The 17093-nt window shown below is 37.7% G+C and overlaps 1 protein-coding gene across 3 annotated transcripts in view; it reads left to right on the forward strand.

Annotated features, from left to right (window-relative positions):
• Positions 1-17093, forward strand: part of LOC109936707 (guanine nucleotide-binding protein G(q) subunit alpha) — a 179746-nt gene that overhangs the window by 79411 nt on the left and 83242 nt on the right. For all 3 annotated transcript variants that reach the window (XM_048593108.1, XM_048593115.1, XM_048593123.1), the window contains exon 2: positions 104-288. In XM_048593108.1, coding sequence (XP_048449065.1) covers positions 104-288 — 185 coding nt within the window. The remainder of the gene's footprint in view (positions 1-103; positions 289-17093) is intronic.

A 17093-nucleotide genomic window follows, 5' to 3' on the forward strand; every position in this document is an offset into this window, starting at 1 on the left:
TTGATTTAATTTTGTTTTGTTTGTTTAATACCTTCTAATTGTTATGACCCTTTGTCAGGTAGAAATCAATATTGTTGACCCTATACTTGTTTTGTTTTCTCAGGCACAGGAGAAAGTGGCAAGAGCACATTCATCAAACAGATGCGAATCATTCATGGTACAGGGTACTCTGATGAGGACAAACGAGGCTTCACAAAACTGGTTTATCAGAATATCTTCACTGCCATGCAGGCTATGATCAGAGCAATGGATACACTCAAAATACAGTACAAGTATGAGTACAATAAGGTAAATGATTGCAATTGCAAATTTTACAGTTTTTTTATAATAAAGAAACCTTTTGGTTTTACATGTTAACCAGAGTGAATTTTAAAATGTAGTACACCAGATTGGTTCCTCCAAAACGTGATAGTTTAATTCAGCTGTAATTTTGGACAAAGTTGTGATGGTTTAAAAATATCATTTTTTTTAATCGATGGCTGCTGCTATGACATGTGTTGGTGCTGACTTAAATTGAACACTGCTAGGCTGAACATTTAAGACTGGAAGACGGTATGGGCTACCGGCAAATTTCCAAAACACATTTCCGTTCACTTGGAAAAAAAGTAACATACTTTTGACTTTTAAGATAAGTTTCTGATGGAACATAAACTTGATCAACTTGAATTAATTTCCAGAAAATGAATGTTTAAGCTTATTCGTTAAACCAGCAGCAGTTCTAAATTCAGAATGTTGTCAGATGGAAAAAGCATGTTGTGATTGATGGTTACACTGAAATTAAGTGCTTGCGGTACCATATTCTTATATATTGGAAATTTTTCATCTTGGTTTGAAAATATATATGTGTCGTCCATTGTATTAAGCTAATAGTCACTGAAAAGCATGAAAATGATAGGAGTACTCCTGACTATTCTACTATTGTATGCTTTGTGATTAAGTTCTGGTAAATTTCAGCAATATTCATTTCTGAGCTGTTAAAAGGATTATTGGTGTCAAGGAGGCTTTGCTGTCTCCTTTATTTAGATGTTTTGTATAATAAATCAGTATCTTCAATGAGGTAATTCTTCATTCTCCCTTTTCTAAAGCCAGTTACATTATGCCATTATGATTATGTTCAAATACTAAAATTTGTCTTTAATGTCAGCTTTTTAAAATTTTGTAAGTATTAACTCACTAACATAATGCAGAAAAATGTTGCAAGCCATTGAGGACATTTGCATTTAAGAAAACACTTTTTTTTTAACAATGTGGAATACTTTGGTTTGAAAGTCTCTGCTTATTGAAAAATACAAATTGACTTACAAAATTCTGCTGTTTGCTTTTATTGAAATAGTTCACATTTTTGCATGGAATCCTACACAGTTCACAGCACAGAAACAAGCTGTTTTGTGCCATTGTCTATATTCACTCAAGCCTCCTGCCACTCAACTCCTCCCAACTCTACCAGCATATGTTCTATTCTTTTCCACCTGTTCACATGTTCATAAGTGTAGCTTTCCTTTAAAGACATCCATGCTGTTAGCCTTAACCACTTCAACTGTTCCACGTTCCAGCTACTCTGTGTAAATAAAATTTTCCTGCATTTCCACCTGGATATATGGTAAATTATGTTATCCTTCTAATTCTTCTTTTAGAATCTCCAAAAATGGAATCGCCTTTATTTATACCTATGAAACTCTAGCATAAATTCAAGGATCTCGATTTTAAAGAGAAGGGAACCTTAGAATATCCAGTCATTCCTGGCAGTTGTTATGGAGGGCTCATTATTATCCTTGCAAATATTCTTGCCACGGCTGTAGGTGTTTCCATTTCCTGTATGTAATATAAAAAAAATGCAGAATTTGCCACTTGTGGTGTACAGCATTTATAAGCATACAAAATGCAATATTTTGATCTTTTAACACATAGAAAGTGTGGAAATTGGAAAGATGAAGGACTTTGGAAGTGAGATTTTTAAATCTGGATGTCAGTTGTTCCCTTTTTTGTATAAATAAGTGTAAAATACAAAATTGAATTTAAAACGTACAGTTAAACTCTTGTGTGACACAGTTTTGCCAAAGTGTTTTTAAACCAAAACTTCTGATTCTGCAGTACTGGGATCTTTATTTATTATAAGCCATATTTTTAAAATTACAGTTACAAAACTGAAGTAATGTTGATGTAAACTCCTGATGAAAGAGATCTGATTCCACAATGGTGATTTTTGACACGGTGATCCTGTTTGCTTATAAAAACAAACAAGTCTTTCAGTTGTGTATGTAACAAAGTGAATCAGATGTTAGTTTGAAGTACAAACAGTGCTGGAGAAACTAAGGTTTTGTGGAGAGCAAAATTTTAAGTTAGCGTTTAGAGTCCAATATAAGAATCACATTGAACTTGAAAAGTTAACTCTTCTTTTCTCTGTCTACAAATGCTGACAAACCAGCTGAGTTTCTCAAGCACTCCTTATTTTAGATTTCCAGCATCTGCTGTACTTTGCTTTTATTCCTAGTTTGAAACTGGCTGTTTATGGATCAGGTTTTATGTTTTCAGTAGCAGGGTTTAATGGCCTTGAGATAAGGAGCCAGAAAACTAAGCCAGGAGGGTAAGAATTCTCTGTTATGAAATCTTCTTGTCAGTAGTTATAACTTATTGCCTAAGCCTGATTGCAAGTGGGAAGGTGAGCTGCATCCTTGAACAGCAGTCCTTATAGTGATGGTACACTCTCACTGTCTTTTTGGTAAGGAGTTCCCTGATTCTGACCTAGCGATGATGAAGAAATACTGACGTCTTCCCATTTCAAGATACATTGTGACGTAAAGGCAGTGTTCTTGTCATGCATGCTGCTTTTGGTTTTGAGGGGTAGAGCTTGCTGATATGGGATGCAGCATGGAAGAGTCTTTGGTCAGTTTCTGCAGTGTACCTGTTAGTTGGTATATACTGTTGACAGTGTGTCACTGGTGCATGGAATGGATGTTTAAGCTGATGCATGGAGTGCCAGTCACTTCAAGGACTTTGTTTGGGTTGGATTAAGCTTTTTGAGTGTTGTTGGAGCTGCAAAATCACTAAGACCACCCACTCAACCCATTCGTCCATATATGGACTAAGGTTATAATGAGGCCTGGGGCAATTGTCTAATTGAAAGCCAGACAAATATTGCTGTGGAGGTCATTTCTGATTAACACTGTCAGTGATATTTTCCTCCACTTTGATTCAGAGTCAGCTGATGGGACAACAACTGAAAGATTTTGGATTTCTCTTTATCTTTTGTGGACAGGATATATTGGGCAGTTTTCTTTTTCAATGAGATGCCAGACTTGGTGAGGTGATAGCATGTACTAATGTCACTGGACTATCAATGCTGAACCCCGGGATGTGGGTTCTGTTCCTGCCATGGCAGAAGGTGAAATCTGAATTCAGTAAAATCTGGGGGAAAAAAGCTGACCCAGTGGTAACTATATAGCCATTGTCAGTTGTCTTATTTGGTTACTTATTTGGTTAACTCATGTCCTTTAGAGAAGAAAATCTGCAGTCCTTGCCTGATCTGTCCTAGGTGTAACTCAAGATCCAGAGCAATGTGATTAACTTTTAACTGCCCCCTGGATGTGATTGGGGATGAGCAATAAATTCTGGCAATAAACAAAAAAAAAAAATTTGTAGCTGTATTGAGACAACTTGATTAAGGCTCGACTGGTGCCAGGGCACAAATCTACAGTACTGCAGCTTGAATAACAGGAGTTCTCATTTGCTGTATCTGGGATAATTGCCAATTTCTTGATACCAAGGAATGAATTTAATTAGCTGCAAACCAGATATTTGGGATGTTGGGGACCTCTGGAAGAATCAAAGATTGATAATCTACACAATACTTCTCACTGAAGATGACTGTGAATGCTTCAGTTTTTTCTTATGTATCCCTGTGCTTGGCTCTACCACCAAGTTTGGGTTTATTCATGGAGCATGTGGTCCTGTTAGTTTTTGATTGTCCACCACTTAAATTAAGTAATTCAAACTTGATTTATGATCGAGGACAGGAGGGTGTGATTGTTGGTGAGGCAGATTTTGGGAGCCAAGGAGCAACTCTTGACAATCCGAAGTTCCTGTAATTGTAGACCAGAATGGAGATTCTTGCAACCTGTGTGCATGAGAGTGAGGACTGTAGCAACACCATGGTACAGGGAGCCATTCAAGTTGGGGGATGAAATAGGGAAGTAGTTGTGGTGGGAAACTATATATTTTGGTGCATAGATTCTATTCTATGCAACTGTAAGAGGGAGTCCTGAAGGCTCTATTGCCAGGTCCACGATATCTGAGTCGGGATGAAGGTACTATCTTGGATGATCAGCGATGGTCATGTTGAATGGCTGAGCAGGTTCGAAGGGCTGAGTGATCTACTCCTGATCCTGAATTCTATGTTTCTTTCTCTTTTGGGGCTGGGGAGGAATTTGGAGAGGAAAGGGAATAATCGAGTAGTCATCTACCACATTGATAGGACTGGAAACGAGGTTTTGCTGGAAGATTTTGAACAATTAGGAGCTAAATTAAAATTCTAACTCAAGATGATCTCAAGATTACTACCTGAACAATGGGCAAATTGGCATAATGTAAATAAAGTGAGAGTTAAATACATGGCTTCAAGATTGGTATGGGTGTAATTGGTTTTGGTTCATTGGAAACTGCTGTCAGGACTGGGGTAGAAAGGAGCTATTCTGGATGGCCAGTCTTCACTTAAACTGTACTAGGACCAATGTCCAATTGAATAGTTCATACTGAGAATTGGCTTTAAACTAATTGGAGGAGGGTCAGGTTCTAGGAGGAAGGAAATGTGGGCTTGCAAATCAAGAGGAATGTGGTGGCATCGCAGGGCAGCCATTTTGACAGTGATATCCATTGTGGGACAGGAAGGAACAGATTTTTAAAATTCATTCATGGGATGGTGGTATCATTGGCTTGGCCAGCACTATTGCCCAGAAGGCAGTTGAGAGTCAACCACGTTGCTGTGGGTCTGGAGTTGCATCTAGGCCATAACCAGGTAAGGATGGCAGATTTCCTTCCTTGAAGGACATTAGTGATTCTGACAAATGCCGATGGATTCACTGTCATCACTAGACTCTTAATTCCAGATTTTTATTGAATTCATAATCCACCACCTGCCATGGCTGGATTTGAACCCAGGTCCCCAGAATTTTAGTTGGGTCTCTGGCTTAACAGACCAGTGATAATACCACTAGGAAAGGCATATTAAAAAGTGGTAAAGAGGGAAAAAGTGGGAATAAGGGTATTAAGATAAAATCCGTGGCTCTTTACTTGAATGCACAAAGAATTTGGCACAAAATGATTGAATTATTAGCATAAATAGATGTTCATGGGACTGATCTTTATAGCCATTCCAGACAAGTGGTTATGAAAAGATCAAAGCTGTAACTGAACATTCAAGGGCATAAGACCTTTTGAAGAACAGGAGGAAGGGAAGGGTGGTGTGGCTTTGTTAGTATGATGTTAATATGTTAGTACGACCAAAAAGAACATTGCAGGCTAATGTTGAATGAATGTCATTTACCACAACAAACCCCAAAGTATATTCTTAAATTGAATGGGTCATTTAAGCATGAAGACACTGTCTCAAACACTCAAGGTGTTAACAAAAAACAAAAATGTACATTCAACATACACAACAATCTGAAGTTTGGGAAAAGAATGTTGAATTTGTGCAAGTCATATGATGAAGCCATATTGTTGTCTACTTTTAAAACGTGCAAGTATTTTTCAGACAGTAGTGCCAGAAAGTCATTGAACTTGATTGCAAGTCATCCGAGGAACCAAGTTATTAAACAATAATATGTTAGAAGCAGAGAGTTCCAATGGAAGGACATCCTCAATCCATTGTAAAGAGTGCATCTTTTTATTTTACTTTATTTTTTGGAAAAAAAGAATTGCCTTACAACAAAGGACTGAGGAAAGTCATATTTACACTAGGGCTTGGTAACCACTGGGGGAGGATGTAGAATATATGACGTGGTACTGGGGTGTCCACACAAAGTGAGATTCTGCCAGCAACAAGTAGCTGATTGGTTTGTGGAATTGTGATCAGTTGTGGATACCAAAGGTCAACTCTGACAAATCTCTGGTTGCTCGGTAGTTGAACAGCTTGTGGGTGGGAATGATTCAATGAGAAACTCTGTCCTCTGGAAAGGGAGGTGGTACGCCTGTCTATTCAGCAAACCTACCTAAAGCTAAAGAAAGCGTGTTGTTTTTCTCCTACCATTCTTTTAGCCTGTTGCTTTTAACCAGTAAGTCAGAATGTTACTACTTGTGAACTAGCAATTTTCTGTCTCCTGTAAAGAAATGAAAGAACCTGAAAGACCGGAGAGCTGGAGGGCTTGGGAAACAAAAGAAGTACCCATTGAATATTGATAACTGGTGCTATTGAATTGTTTATCCAGTTTTTCCCCTCCTTCCATAATATCACTTTTTAAAAAATCTGTCTGTATATGCGCGTGTGCATATTGATGGCAGGGCTTTAGAGTTTTACGGTAGTTGAATTAGATGTCAACTTTTCTGGTTCACCAGTGGGTAGAATTGTTTTTTTTTGTAATAAATAGTTATTGTTAAGTACAGAAGCTTGGTCTGTGTTTTCTGTTAATCAGATAGGTAAATTGGAGATTTTGTGTACTTGGAAACAATTTCTAACTTGTGTCGATTCCAGCAGTAGCGAAATTTAATTTCCAGTGAGGTGTAATACTGTTGCAAATTTGAATTCACCTCTTAAGATCAACCTCTTAGAAATTTGACAATCAAAAACTTCACAGCCTGCTGAGAATCTATTGCTTTACAAGACCCTCACTTCAGCTTTAAAGCATCAGCTTCATCTCAAACTATGGGCCTGCCATGGAAGAGATTCAGATAATTACAAACTATAACTATTTATTATCTTCATTTGTAACTATTCTTTGTGTGTGAAATGGTATGGGTGAGACAACAGTGAACTGTTGCAATTATCTTTTAGGTGAGTGAGAATAAATTAGTTTTGTTTTTAAAGTCTCAAAGTCTGCAGGAATTATTTAATGGGATACGCGCACAGAGTATAAGAATATACACATTGCATGTAAATATTCTGATCAAGGACTGTAAAAGGAAAGACTGTGAAGACTAATGAGGTTGGAAGCAAAGCGGCTTTGACAAAATGATATTAAGCATTGGTGAACAGGTTATTGTTGCAGTGCTGCTTGATAGCACACTCAATGATACCCTCATCACTTTGCTGATTGGTAGACTGGGGCTGTATTTGGCTATTTTTGATTTGTATTTCGTTTGAAACTCTTCCTTCGTCATCGTCCTCATTCAAGTGCCTTCCTTGAGCTGGGCAAAGATGATTTGCTTTGGCAGTTAGAACTCAGGCATCCTAAGCACATGGCCAGCTCAGTGGGGTTAGTTTCAAATGATCGTGGCATTGATGTTGCTATTGGCTCCTTCAAGGACACTGATATTAATAGACATGTCCTCCTAGATGACATGACAAATCCTTCTCAAACAACATTAATGGTACTTCTCAAGGGCCTACAGTTGGCATCTATATGTCTTCCAAGTTTTGGAACCATATAGAAGAGTCAGAAAAGTGACTGACTACTTTGTACACCAGGATCTTGGTATTAGCATGAACGTCATGGTCATCATAGACTCATCAGCTACAAGATCATGTAAAACCAAAACTGGTTTGAATGACAATAGAGAGCTATATAGCACCTTTAAAGGTAAATGTTCTGGTCTTCGTCCATGTACAGAATTTTGTAATGAGCATGGTGGGGGGATGGAATTACAGCCATTTCATTTTGTTGGCAAAATTAGTTTTGTTGGTATCTGACAAAAGTACTAATGCCAACTTTATACCATTGTAGCTTGCAGCAGTTTGGCACCTCATTTTCATGTATGCTGTGATGTTCCCACTATACCCTTCTAATGAATTCTTGCCCAGTGCCTGTTGCTGCTTCAGTAACATGGAATATATATTTGTTTCATTATGTAATTTCAACCTGTCTGCACAAATATATAGTTCCGTATTCAAAATGGAGGTAGTAACTTCAGCCCTAATATTGCAAAATGTCAACCAAACAGAATGAATTTGAAGCATTAAAACAATTTTTTAAAACAACAGAAATACATCTTTCTTCTCGTTTTAAAGAGTCCAGTTTGGGCAGTGTCCAAATGACCAAAGATCTTGCCTAGGTATTTGCATTTTCTTCCCTAACACTGATTACACTTGATTTTACTCAACAAAAGTAGCGTAAGAAAAAAAATAAGCATATTTTGGTAAAATAGAGAATCTGAGCTGTACTGAATCAGGCTGCAACTGAATAGATGCTAGGCAAATATGGAAATAGTATCTTCATCATCACCCAATCTAAATATATTTGGAGAACAAAGATTAACACACCATAACTTTGAAGCTCATCAAAAATAACAGTCATGGGAATGTCATGTTTACTGCTGCCATCACTCAACTGCTTTTGAAGCAAACAAAGAATGTATATATAAAGATGGACGTTTTAAAATTTTAAACCCTATGTAGTCTACAAAGAATTTTGGTATAATGTGTACTGAAATACAGTGAAAAGCTTTGTTTACGAGCAGTACAGGCAGATCACAGCAAGCAAAGGATGTACAGATCAAAAAGACTCGGAGGCATACAGGTTACATTGCAGGTTACGTTATTTGAGGCTAGAGCCCACTCAACAGCATGGTACTAATTATTATGTAATTATTTAACTTTGTTTTACAGCATCTAGTGCGTTTTACATGTAGGAAATGTGTGTAGTTTATTTTCTTAAACCAAAGTTAATATCACAAGGAGGTAGCCTGATGTAGTTGGTAGCACCCTTGTCTCTGAGTCAAAAGCACCAATGTCAAGTGCAACACCAGGACTTGATGGCCCTGCAGGTTGTATATCAACTTGTAATTCCTTCCATCAGGTGCCAATGGCAGGAAGTAAGAGCAGGAGAGAATTCTGGTCAACCATGTGATGGGATGAAATTGGCATCTTTATCCAACATCATCCATCGCTCCAGGCTACAAGAATATGTTATGTGAATGTGTTTATTGCCGCACAACTCAGAATTTTAGGGGGCAGTGTTGACTGAGGTGGCTGGATGACTTGGTGAAAGGGATCTGATTGGTGCCAGTGATTGGTTTTACTCCTATTTTGGCAGGGGTGGATCCATCACCTGCTTCTTTGTTGTACCTGGGGGCAGATCATGATGCTGTGGTTGAATTTTCAAATCAAGCAAAAGGAGAAGAATATCATAATGCTCTGATTCATTTTATGTAGTTATGCTTAGAATTGTTAGTGTGGATATTTGTAGTTTATTTTGTATATATTACTGGTGCCATTAATTTGTCCTGTACAGCAAAATGTGTTTACATTGGGACAGTATCGGGAAGAACCTGGATTTATATAGCACCATTGTACACAAAGTCTGAAAGTGCTTCACAATTGATTAAGGATTTTTTGACTTGATTTAATGTGATCCAGTGTTAGAAAGTGCAGCAGCCAACTTGCATACAGCTAACAATGAAACTTATGACCATGCAGTCTCTTTTAGTTGTATTTGCTAAGGGTGGTGTTTTAGCATTACTCTGATGAAATTTCTATTTTGTATGTGCTCATTTGGGAGATCAGACAGAAGTCTTAACTTCACGTTTCAAAAATGGTACCAGTTACAGTGAGCACAGTTTCTGAAAGGAGACTGGAACCCACAACTTGCTGATTTGAAGGCAAGGGCTACAATAGGCAAAGACTGACACATTGTTCTTGTATTAAGTAAATTAGCTTGAAAATGGTAATGAATACAGTTTTAGAACTAAATTTGTACACTTTATTATTAACCAGTTGCTGCTTTGTTTCTCTTAAAATGCTGAGAGACATCTGTAGAGGGTACCCAAGAATTAAAAATAAGCAAAGGATCAGTTAAGTCTGACTTTGCCATTTGAAATGGTTGAATTTCTTTAGAACCCATGACATGACATTTTAAAATAAGCACTGTGAATCATCACATAAATAGCACTCGGGCATTTTTAAAGCATACAGTTACTCAAACATCTCTGTGATTTAACAGCGTGGCATGTTAGTTTAAATATTTTAGTAACATTAACAAATTGGAATCTGGAATTTTAATGCCCTTTTGAGTATTGGTTGCAGATAATAAGGTTTTGGTACATGACAAATATGCAACTCCTTTTCAAGTACATAGTTAATTCAAAGTAACTTAAATGGTTATTAGCTGCATAGTGAAGTGCCTGTTGCAGTTTCAATAGGGGTTTAACCTTTGGATCCAAGTTTGAACATTCAGAAGACAAGTGACAGATTAAACAAAATTATGATGGCACTTTGTCACATCTCTTCAAAAATTGCATCATAGTATCGTAGAATATCATGGCATAGGAGGCCATTTGGCCCATCTTGTCTGTGCTGACTCTCTGGAGGAGAACTTCATCTGCCTTAGTCCCCTTAGTTCAGCATATTTGGTCCTTTTCAGGTGATGATTCAGTTCACTCTTGATGGTCTCAGTTTGAGCTTCCTCACTACACTCCACAGCAGCGTATTCTTGATCCAAACCACTTGCCGCATGAAAAAGTTTTTCCTCATGTTGTCATTGCTACTTCTGCCAAATATCTTAAAAACTGTACTGTCTTGTTCTTGATTGAGAACAGTTGCTCCCCATATGCTCCGTCTCAACCTCTTGTGGTTTAAAATATCTATAACAAACCTCTTTTCCAAGGAAAATAATCCCAATTTCTGCAAATTGTCTAGGTCACTGAAGTTCCTCATCTCTAAAACCATTCTGAATTCTTCTGCACTTTCTCCAATACCTTCACTTGCTTCTTGAAGTATGTTGTCCAGACTTATACTCCAGTGCTCCAGTTCAGGCCAAACCAGTGCTTCATACAAGTTTAACATGATTTCTTATGTTTATGCTTGCTTCCCAATTGATAAGGTCTAGGATGCTAAACACTTTATTAACTGCTCTGTCAGCTCATCCTGTCTTGTTCAATGATTTATGTAGATATAGTGCGGGTCACTGAAACTGTACCTTTTTTGTTTTGTATCATCTCTCCACAATTCTATTACCCTCACTTCCCTGCATTAAATTTCATCTGCCATTTGTTTACTCATTCCTATTAGTGTCTTTTTGAAGTTGTACACTATCCTCTCCACAGCCTACAATACTTAAACGTCCTCTGCAGATTTTGAATTTGTGCCCAGTACAGCAAGGTCTGAGTCATTCATATATATCTTGATGATTAACATCCTGACCCTTTGGAAACTCCACTCCAAGCCTTCCTCCAGTCTGAAGAAGAACCATTAACCATCGTGCACTATTTGTTGTCACTAAGCCATTTTTTTTGTATCCATGTTGCAACTGCCCTTTAATATAATGGACTTCAGCTTTGCTGACTAGCACTTTGTGATACTTTTACCTGGTATTTTTTGGAAGTCCAGGTACACAACATGGTAGGATTTGTACACTCTGAACCTTTAAGCAAACACCAATGGTTTTGGTGAAAAATGATTCTGTAGGGTTCCTGCTGTTTCTTCATAAGTATTGGAATCCAGATTCTCTGGCTGTACTAGACTTCTTAAGAGGATAAAGTTTTTTTTTTTATTTGTCTCTTCCTCCCTCACCTCAATCCCACCATACTGAGCAACGCAGACAACCATATCTGATTCAATTTTCTGAGCTTGAATGAAATAATAGAATCTTTCTGTTTAGGAGTTCTAGCTGTCTGTATTTTCATCAGATAGTCCTGCAGTGCCAAAAATTCCGGCTTTTTTTTAAACCCCAAATGGGACGGACCTGCAGAGCATGATGTACCATGAAAATTTAGCACTACCTCGTTCCTACTGCTTTAAACAAGGTGTTTCTGAGGCTGCCTGTTTGTTTCTTTTCTCGTCTACACACTTAGCTGAAAGCATTTCCCTCCGTGTAGGGCACTCGTTAGACTGCGTTCTTTCAGATAGAGCATGTGGTGAATAACTTCTGCAGTGTCTACCCACACCACCAGTTTTCATCTTGTGTTAAGTTCCAAGGACCAGGATGTTGAAGCGTTAAACAATAAGAGCTTTATTATCGAGATGTTCACTCTATAGACAGCAAAGTAAAGAGAACTGTTTGTTTGCCCATATTAGCCAATGACTTCATTGTGATGTGATCAGACTCTTAAAGTGACATTCCACTATACTTTGGCTTATACACAGCATCCTCCATAGCAATTTTAAAACCGTAAGCCAGGCAACATCCGGAGGAAAGGAGAAGTCAACATTTCAGGCATTACCCTTCTTCAGAACTCTATGTGGAGTTAGGGAGAGCTGCAGGTAAATGGTTGGGGTGGCGCCACCAAACCACTACCACCGCACCCCCCCAATCTGCAGCTCCCCCTACCCCCACATCCAGCCCTGAAGAAGGGTAATGCCCGAAATGTTGACTACTCCTTTCCTCCAGATGCGGCCAAGCTTGCTGTGTTCTTCCAGCCTCCTACTTGTCTACCTTGGATCCCAGCATCAGCAGTTTTTTGTCTGTGAAAACTGTAAGCACCTGAATTGCCTCCTGTTTTCACCATGTCCTCGCAATAACAACATTTTTGGTCAACACAGGTTCAGAGTATTCTATTACTACCTAAACTACATTCCCTGCCTCCATGCATAAATCATCTTGTTGGTCCCAAATCAGGCCTACTCATGCTTTTTATTATTTACATGCCTTTACAGACATTTGGATGACCTTTTTATTATAGCTGTCAATCTCCTTCTCATTTACTATCTTGGCTTCTCTTATTTCCTTTTTCTAATTTCTTACTGAAGCTTCTATATTCAGCCTGATTCTTCGCTTTGTTGTCCGTTTGACATCTGGCCTAAGTACGCTTTCTTCTTCTTCTTCCCATTAATCTTTTATCTCTAGGGAGCTCTGGATTTGTTTGGTCTCCCTTTTGCCTGCCTGAGAAACCACAACTATGCCTGAATTACAACTTCTTTAAAAGCAGCTCATTGGAATAAATTCCAAAACTCTAAATAAACAATTTATGTGGATTAGGTCCACTCTTAGCCTCTTCAGTTTGTCTTTCACCCAGTTAATTATTCTTACTTTGGATTGATTCTTGTAATTTTCCATAATCAATTTAAGATTTATAAGACTATGATCACTGTCCCCTAAATTTTCCCCTCCTGACATTTGATCCACATGGCCTACCGTACTCCCAGAATCAAAAGTTGGTGCCTATAGATTAAGACAAATTCCAAGATATACTTGGGTATATCTCAAAATTGTGGCAGTTTAGTTGAAATTTATTTTGGTATAATTTTGACTTTTGAAATGATGCACTTCTCCTGTAGACAGAAGAAGATTTCAGATCTCCACTGTGTTTTATTAGATCATAGTTTGCTTCACATCCTAATGATATGCATGCTGATGATGTACCTTCCTCCACAAAATGTTATTGTGTATTGTTTGAGATGTGCCTTTTAAAATCAATTCCACATTGACTTCAATTTCATATGAAGTGGAAACTGAAGTATCTGATTGCTTGTTGTAAAACATTTTTATCCCAAGGATGCTATAGTGCCTTCATGAAGCAAAGAAACCTCTCCTGAAATTATGGTGAACCTGTGACTTCTGTTTCTCCTCAATAAAATTTTATGCTGGGAGTATTAATTTGGTGATAGCTTGCAAGCTTTTGATTTATTTAAAAAGACATCTTTAATAATGTCTTTCTGATATGATTAGTTAACAGTGGTACAGTTGTGAGGTTTATTAGATTTAGGTTTACAGACAACCTTCACCTTAAGCTACAGTGAAGTGGTGGAGGTTTGACCTGTCCTGAAGTCCATCTGGCAGCAAGTCTGGGTGGTTTGATAGCAATTAAAAGCAACCCAGATTGTTTTACTGGGAAGATGGTGCAAGATATTTACAACTGAAGACAATGACAGGAGCTATATGCTCACAATGAGTCCCCCAATCCGCAGAAAATTGTCAATTTGAAACCTGCTATATGTTAACTTGCCCATTTACTCCCACGATAAAGAATTGGAGTGTCAAAAATAGCTAATCACCTTCTGTACCTGAATGCAAGGTCTGTGAGATGTGCTGATGAGTTTGGAAAAGGAAAGGATACAGAGCTGATATGTTGCATGATTTCTGGAATATAATTAAATACCACTGCTAAATGTGAGGAGAGCAGCTGGAGGCCACACGTCTCAGTGGTTCACTATCCAAGAATGCAAATGGAAATTCGAGCACTGATTTTAAAAGGCAAGACGCATGAAGAGCTAAAACAAACATGGGCAATTTGCTTAGCTCATTTTGAGAGGAAGGATCTCCAGTAATACTTTTATTAAGGACAGGTCTGGAGTCCGAAGTTACCGGGCAAAAAAAGGAGGAAATCAAAAGTAAGCACCTTGGGATCTAAGATTCATTTTGGACCGAATCTGGGAGAATTCAAGGACAGCATTATATGTACCTGATGGTGAATTTTTTTGGATGTGTTAAAAGTACTGATCTATAATTTAGAGTATAATTTTCAACAAAATTACTGTTTAGTCAACAGTGCTGTTAGTCTACAGGCTACACTTTACATCTTAAAGTATGAGTTCTTGCATCATCAGCTTAGCAATGAACTGGAAGTTCAATTGTTTCCACTTTTGCTTGTATAAATTAATTTTATGGGACAGTTAAGAGTCAACCACATTGCTGTGTGTCCGGAGACACGTAGGGCAGACCAGGTAAGGACAAAAGGCTTCCTTCCCTAAAGAACATTGGTGAACCAGGCCACCGGTTTTCCTTCACCTGCCCCTTTTTCTTTTCCTCTGCCACCTCTCCTCTCCTGTTAGAATAATCAACAATGGTTACGTGGTCATGATTAGACTCGCTTTTAATTCATTTTTTTAAAAAAATGAATTCAGATTTCACCATTTGCCATACTGTGATCTGAAACTGTTTCCAGGGCATTTGGATGGGTGGCTGGATTACTGATGTAGTGACATGGCCACCACCTCCCCTTAACTTTGCCTCTATTAACCTGGTCTTTGCCACATTATTTTCTTCCTTGTATCTTTTCTGCCTTCTCCTTTGGTATCTTTATCTGTTCCCTCTCCTCCCCTTTACTGTTTTTCTTTTCCTCTACTCCTCTTCCTCTTTCTTCTCTTAGCTTTCCTTCTCCCCTTTTCCTGATCCTCTACTTTTTTTCTCTTCCATTTCCTCTGCTTCCTCCAATCACCACCCCCCCCCCCACCTCCCACCTGTCTTTTCTCATTGTTCTTGCCATTTTGCTGTTTTTGCTTTCCATGTTCTTGCTTCCATTCCCCGCCCTCTTTCATATTTCCATTTGAAACTGGCTGTGCATTTTTTTTTTAAGGACAGCTGGCCTTAAATTTAAATATATTGAAAATACTGAAATTACATACTGATTTTTGTTTTCCTTTGGATAAACGTATTTCTTCAGTCTTTTTGAGTTTCATCCTAGCAAGTATTGAGCAGTTCTGGATGGTTTCTTGTAAGTAGTCATGACTTTCATTATTGTAATCCAGGATTAAGTATATTTTCCATTTTGTAAATTTTTTGGCAGCCTGGTGTTAATGAAATTTTAAATTAGATGTGAAATTGATTGAACATTATTCTGTTTCCCTGTAAATGATTTATGCTGCTGTGTCATGCAGGTGACAAATGATAGTGTACTTAACAAATGGAAAGCAGTAAGATTGTGATACTGATTCATAACTACACATCACTTTGTTGGAATCCTGACTTTCTTAAAAAAAAACGCTCATTTCTGTGAAGCAGACTGTTGTCACCGTCACCAGATTTTCTTTAATTATGGGGCTGTTTATATTTCCTGAGATTGGACCACTAAGCTTTAAGGTTTATGCTGGTAAGTGAAGTGAATTCTGTATGTTTAGGCACAAGGAATAGAAATATATATTCTTTTTCAAAAGCATATTTTCTATGTCAGATAAGATGGCAGGAGCGGACTAAATAGTTCTACAAATGCCATAATCTGGTTTGTCCTAATTGTGCAACAAAATAAATACCGTGCATCTGACAGGTTCTTTAACATTTGAGAAAACTTGCAAGTGCAACATTGTTTTTTGCACAATTGCAGTGCTGAACATCTTTTATAGCAAGTTTTGTTCAAAGTAAAACAAAAAAAAATGCTTTTGTATATACCTCAGAAATGGAACAGCACTCAAAGGATATATGCACTTTTCTTTAACCTCTGGCTGAATATGTCCAAGAGTGTTTAAGATCTTCGATCGCTATTTGGTGTCAAATATTCTACAATCTGAATGTAGATAGCTTTTGTTTTAAACTAAGTGTAATCAACACATGGCTGACTTTAAGACTATATGCTAGCAATATATGTTTGTTCTGTCATTACCTGAAAGAGAAATCAGGGTAAAGTTGCAATCACATACTTCAAGATACCTGTGTGCATTCCTTCCCTTTACTATTCGATTAAAATATTTCTTTCAGCTGAAATTGACTGACTTGATATTTAGTTTTAATAAGTTCGTTTCTCAGAAGCCTCATTTTTGAATGTTTAACTTTTAGCATCTCAAATTGTAAGTATGTTTCTTCATATCATTTTATAAATAGATCCATTGAGATTCTGTTTTTAAAAAAAAAACTGGCATTGATTTTTATTAAAAATCTTCCCTTGATTTAAGGTATTCATATTTGTGAGTGTTGAAAGGCATGATTTCATTAATATGCAATTAAACAGGCCCAAGGTTTTTCACGTTTGCTTTGAGAGAAACCTGTTGCACCATTACATCTGGTATCCCACACATTTCTATCCTTGGTTCCCCTCCTGTTATGTGTCAGGGTGACATCATCTGAAAGCACTGACAATTCCTTGATGTGCTGGGGATGCTCACCAGCTATCTCACCATTCTCATCTCATCTCCTTGTCTGCTTATGTACCAGCCTGCATTGGATGAGCAGACTTTTCTCCACTTAAATATTGAGGAAAAACTGAAGCCTTTGTTTACAGGCCATGCTCTGAACTTTGTTCCTTAGCTGCCAATTCCAACTATCTCCCCAGCAACTGATTGAAACCAAATCAATCTCTTC

Source organism: Rhincodon typus, chromosome 3 (genome assembly GCF_021869965.1).
Source record: "Rhincodon typus isolate 14 chromosome 3, sRhiTyp1.1, whole genome shotgun sequence".
NCBI classification, from domain to species: Eukaryota; Metazoa; Chordata; class Chondrichthyes; order Orectolobiformes; family Rhincodontidae; genus Rhincodon; species Rhincodon typus.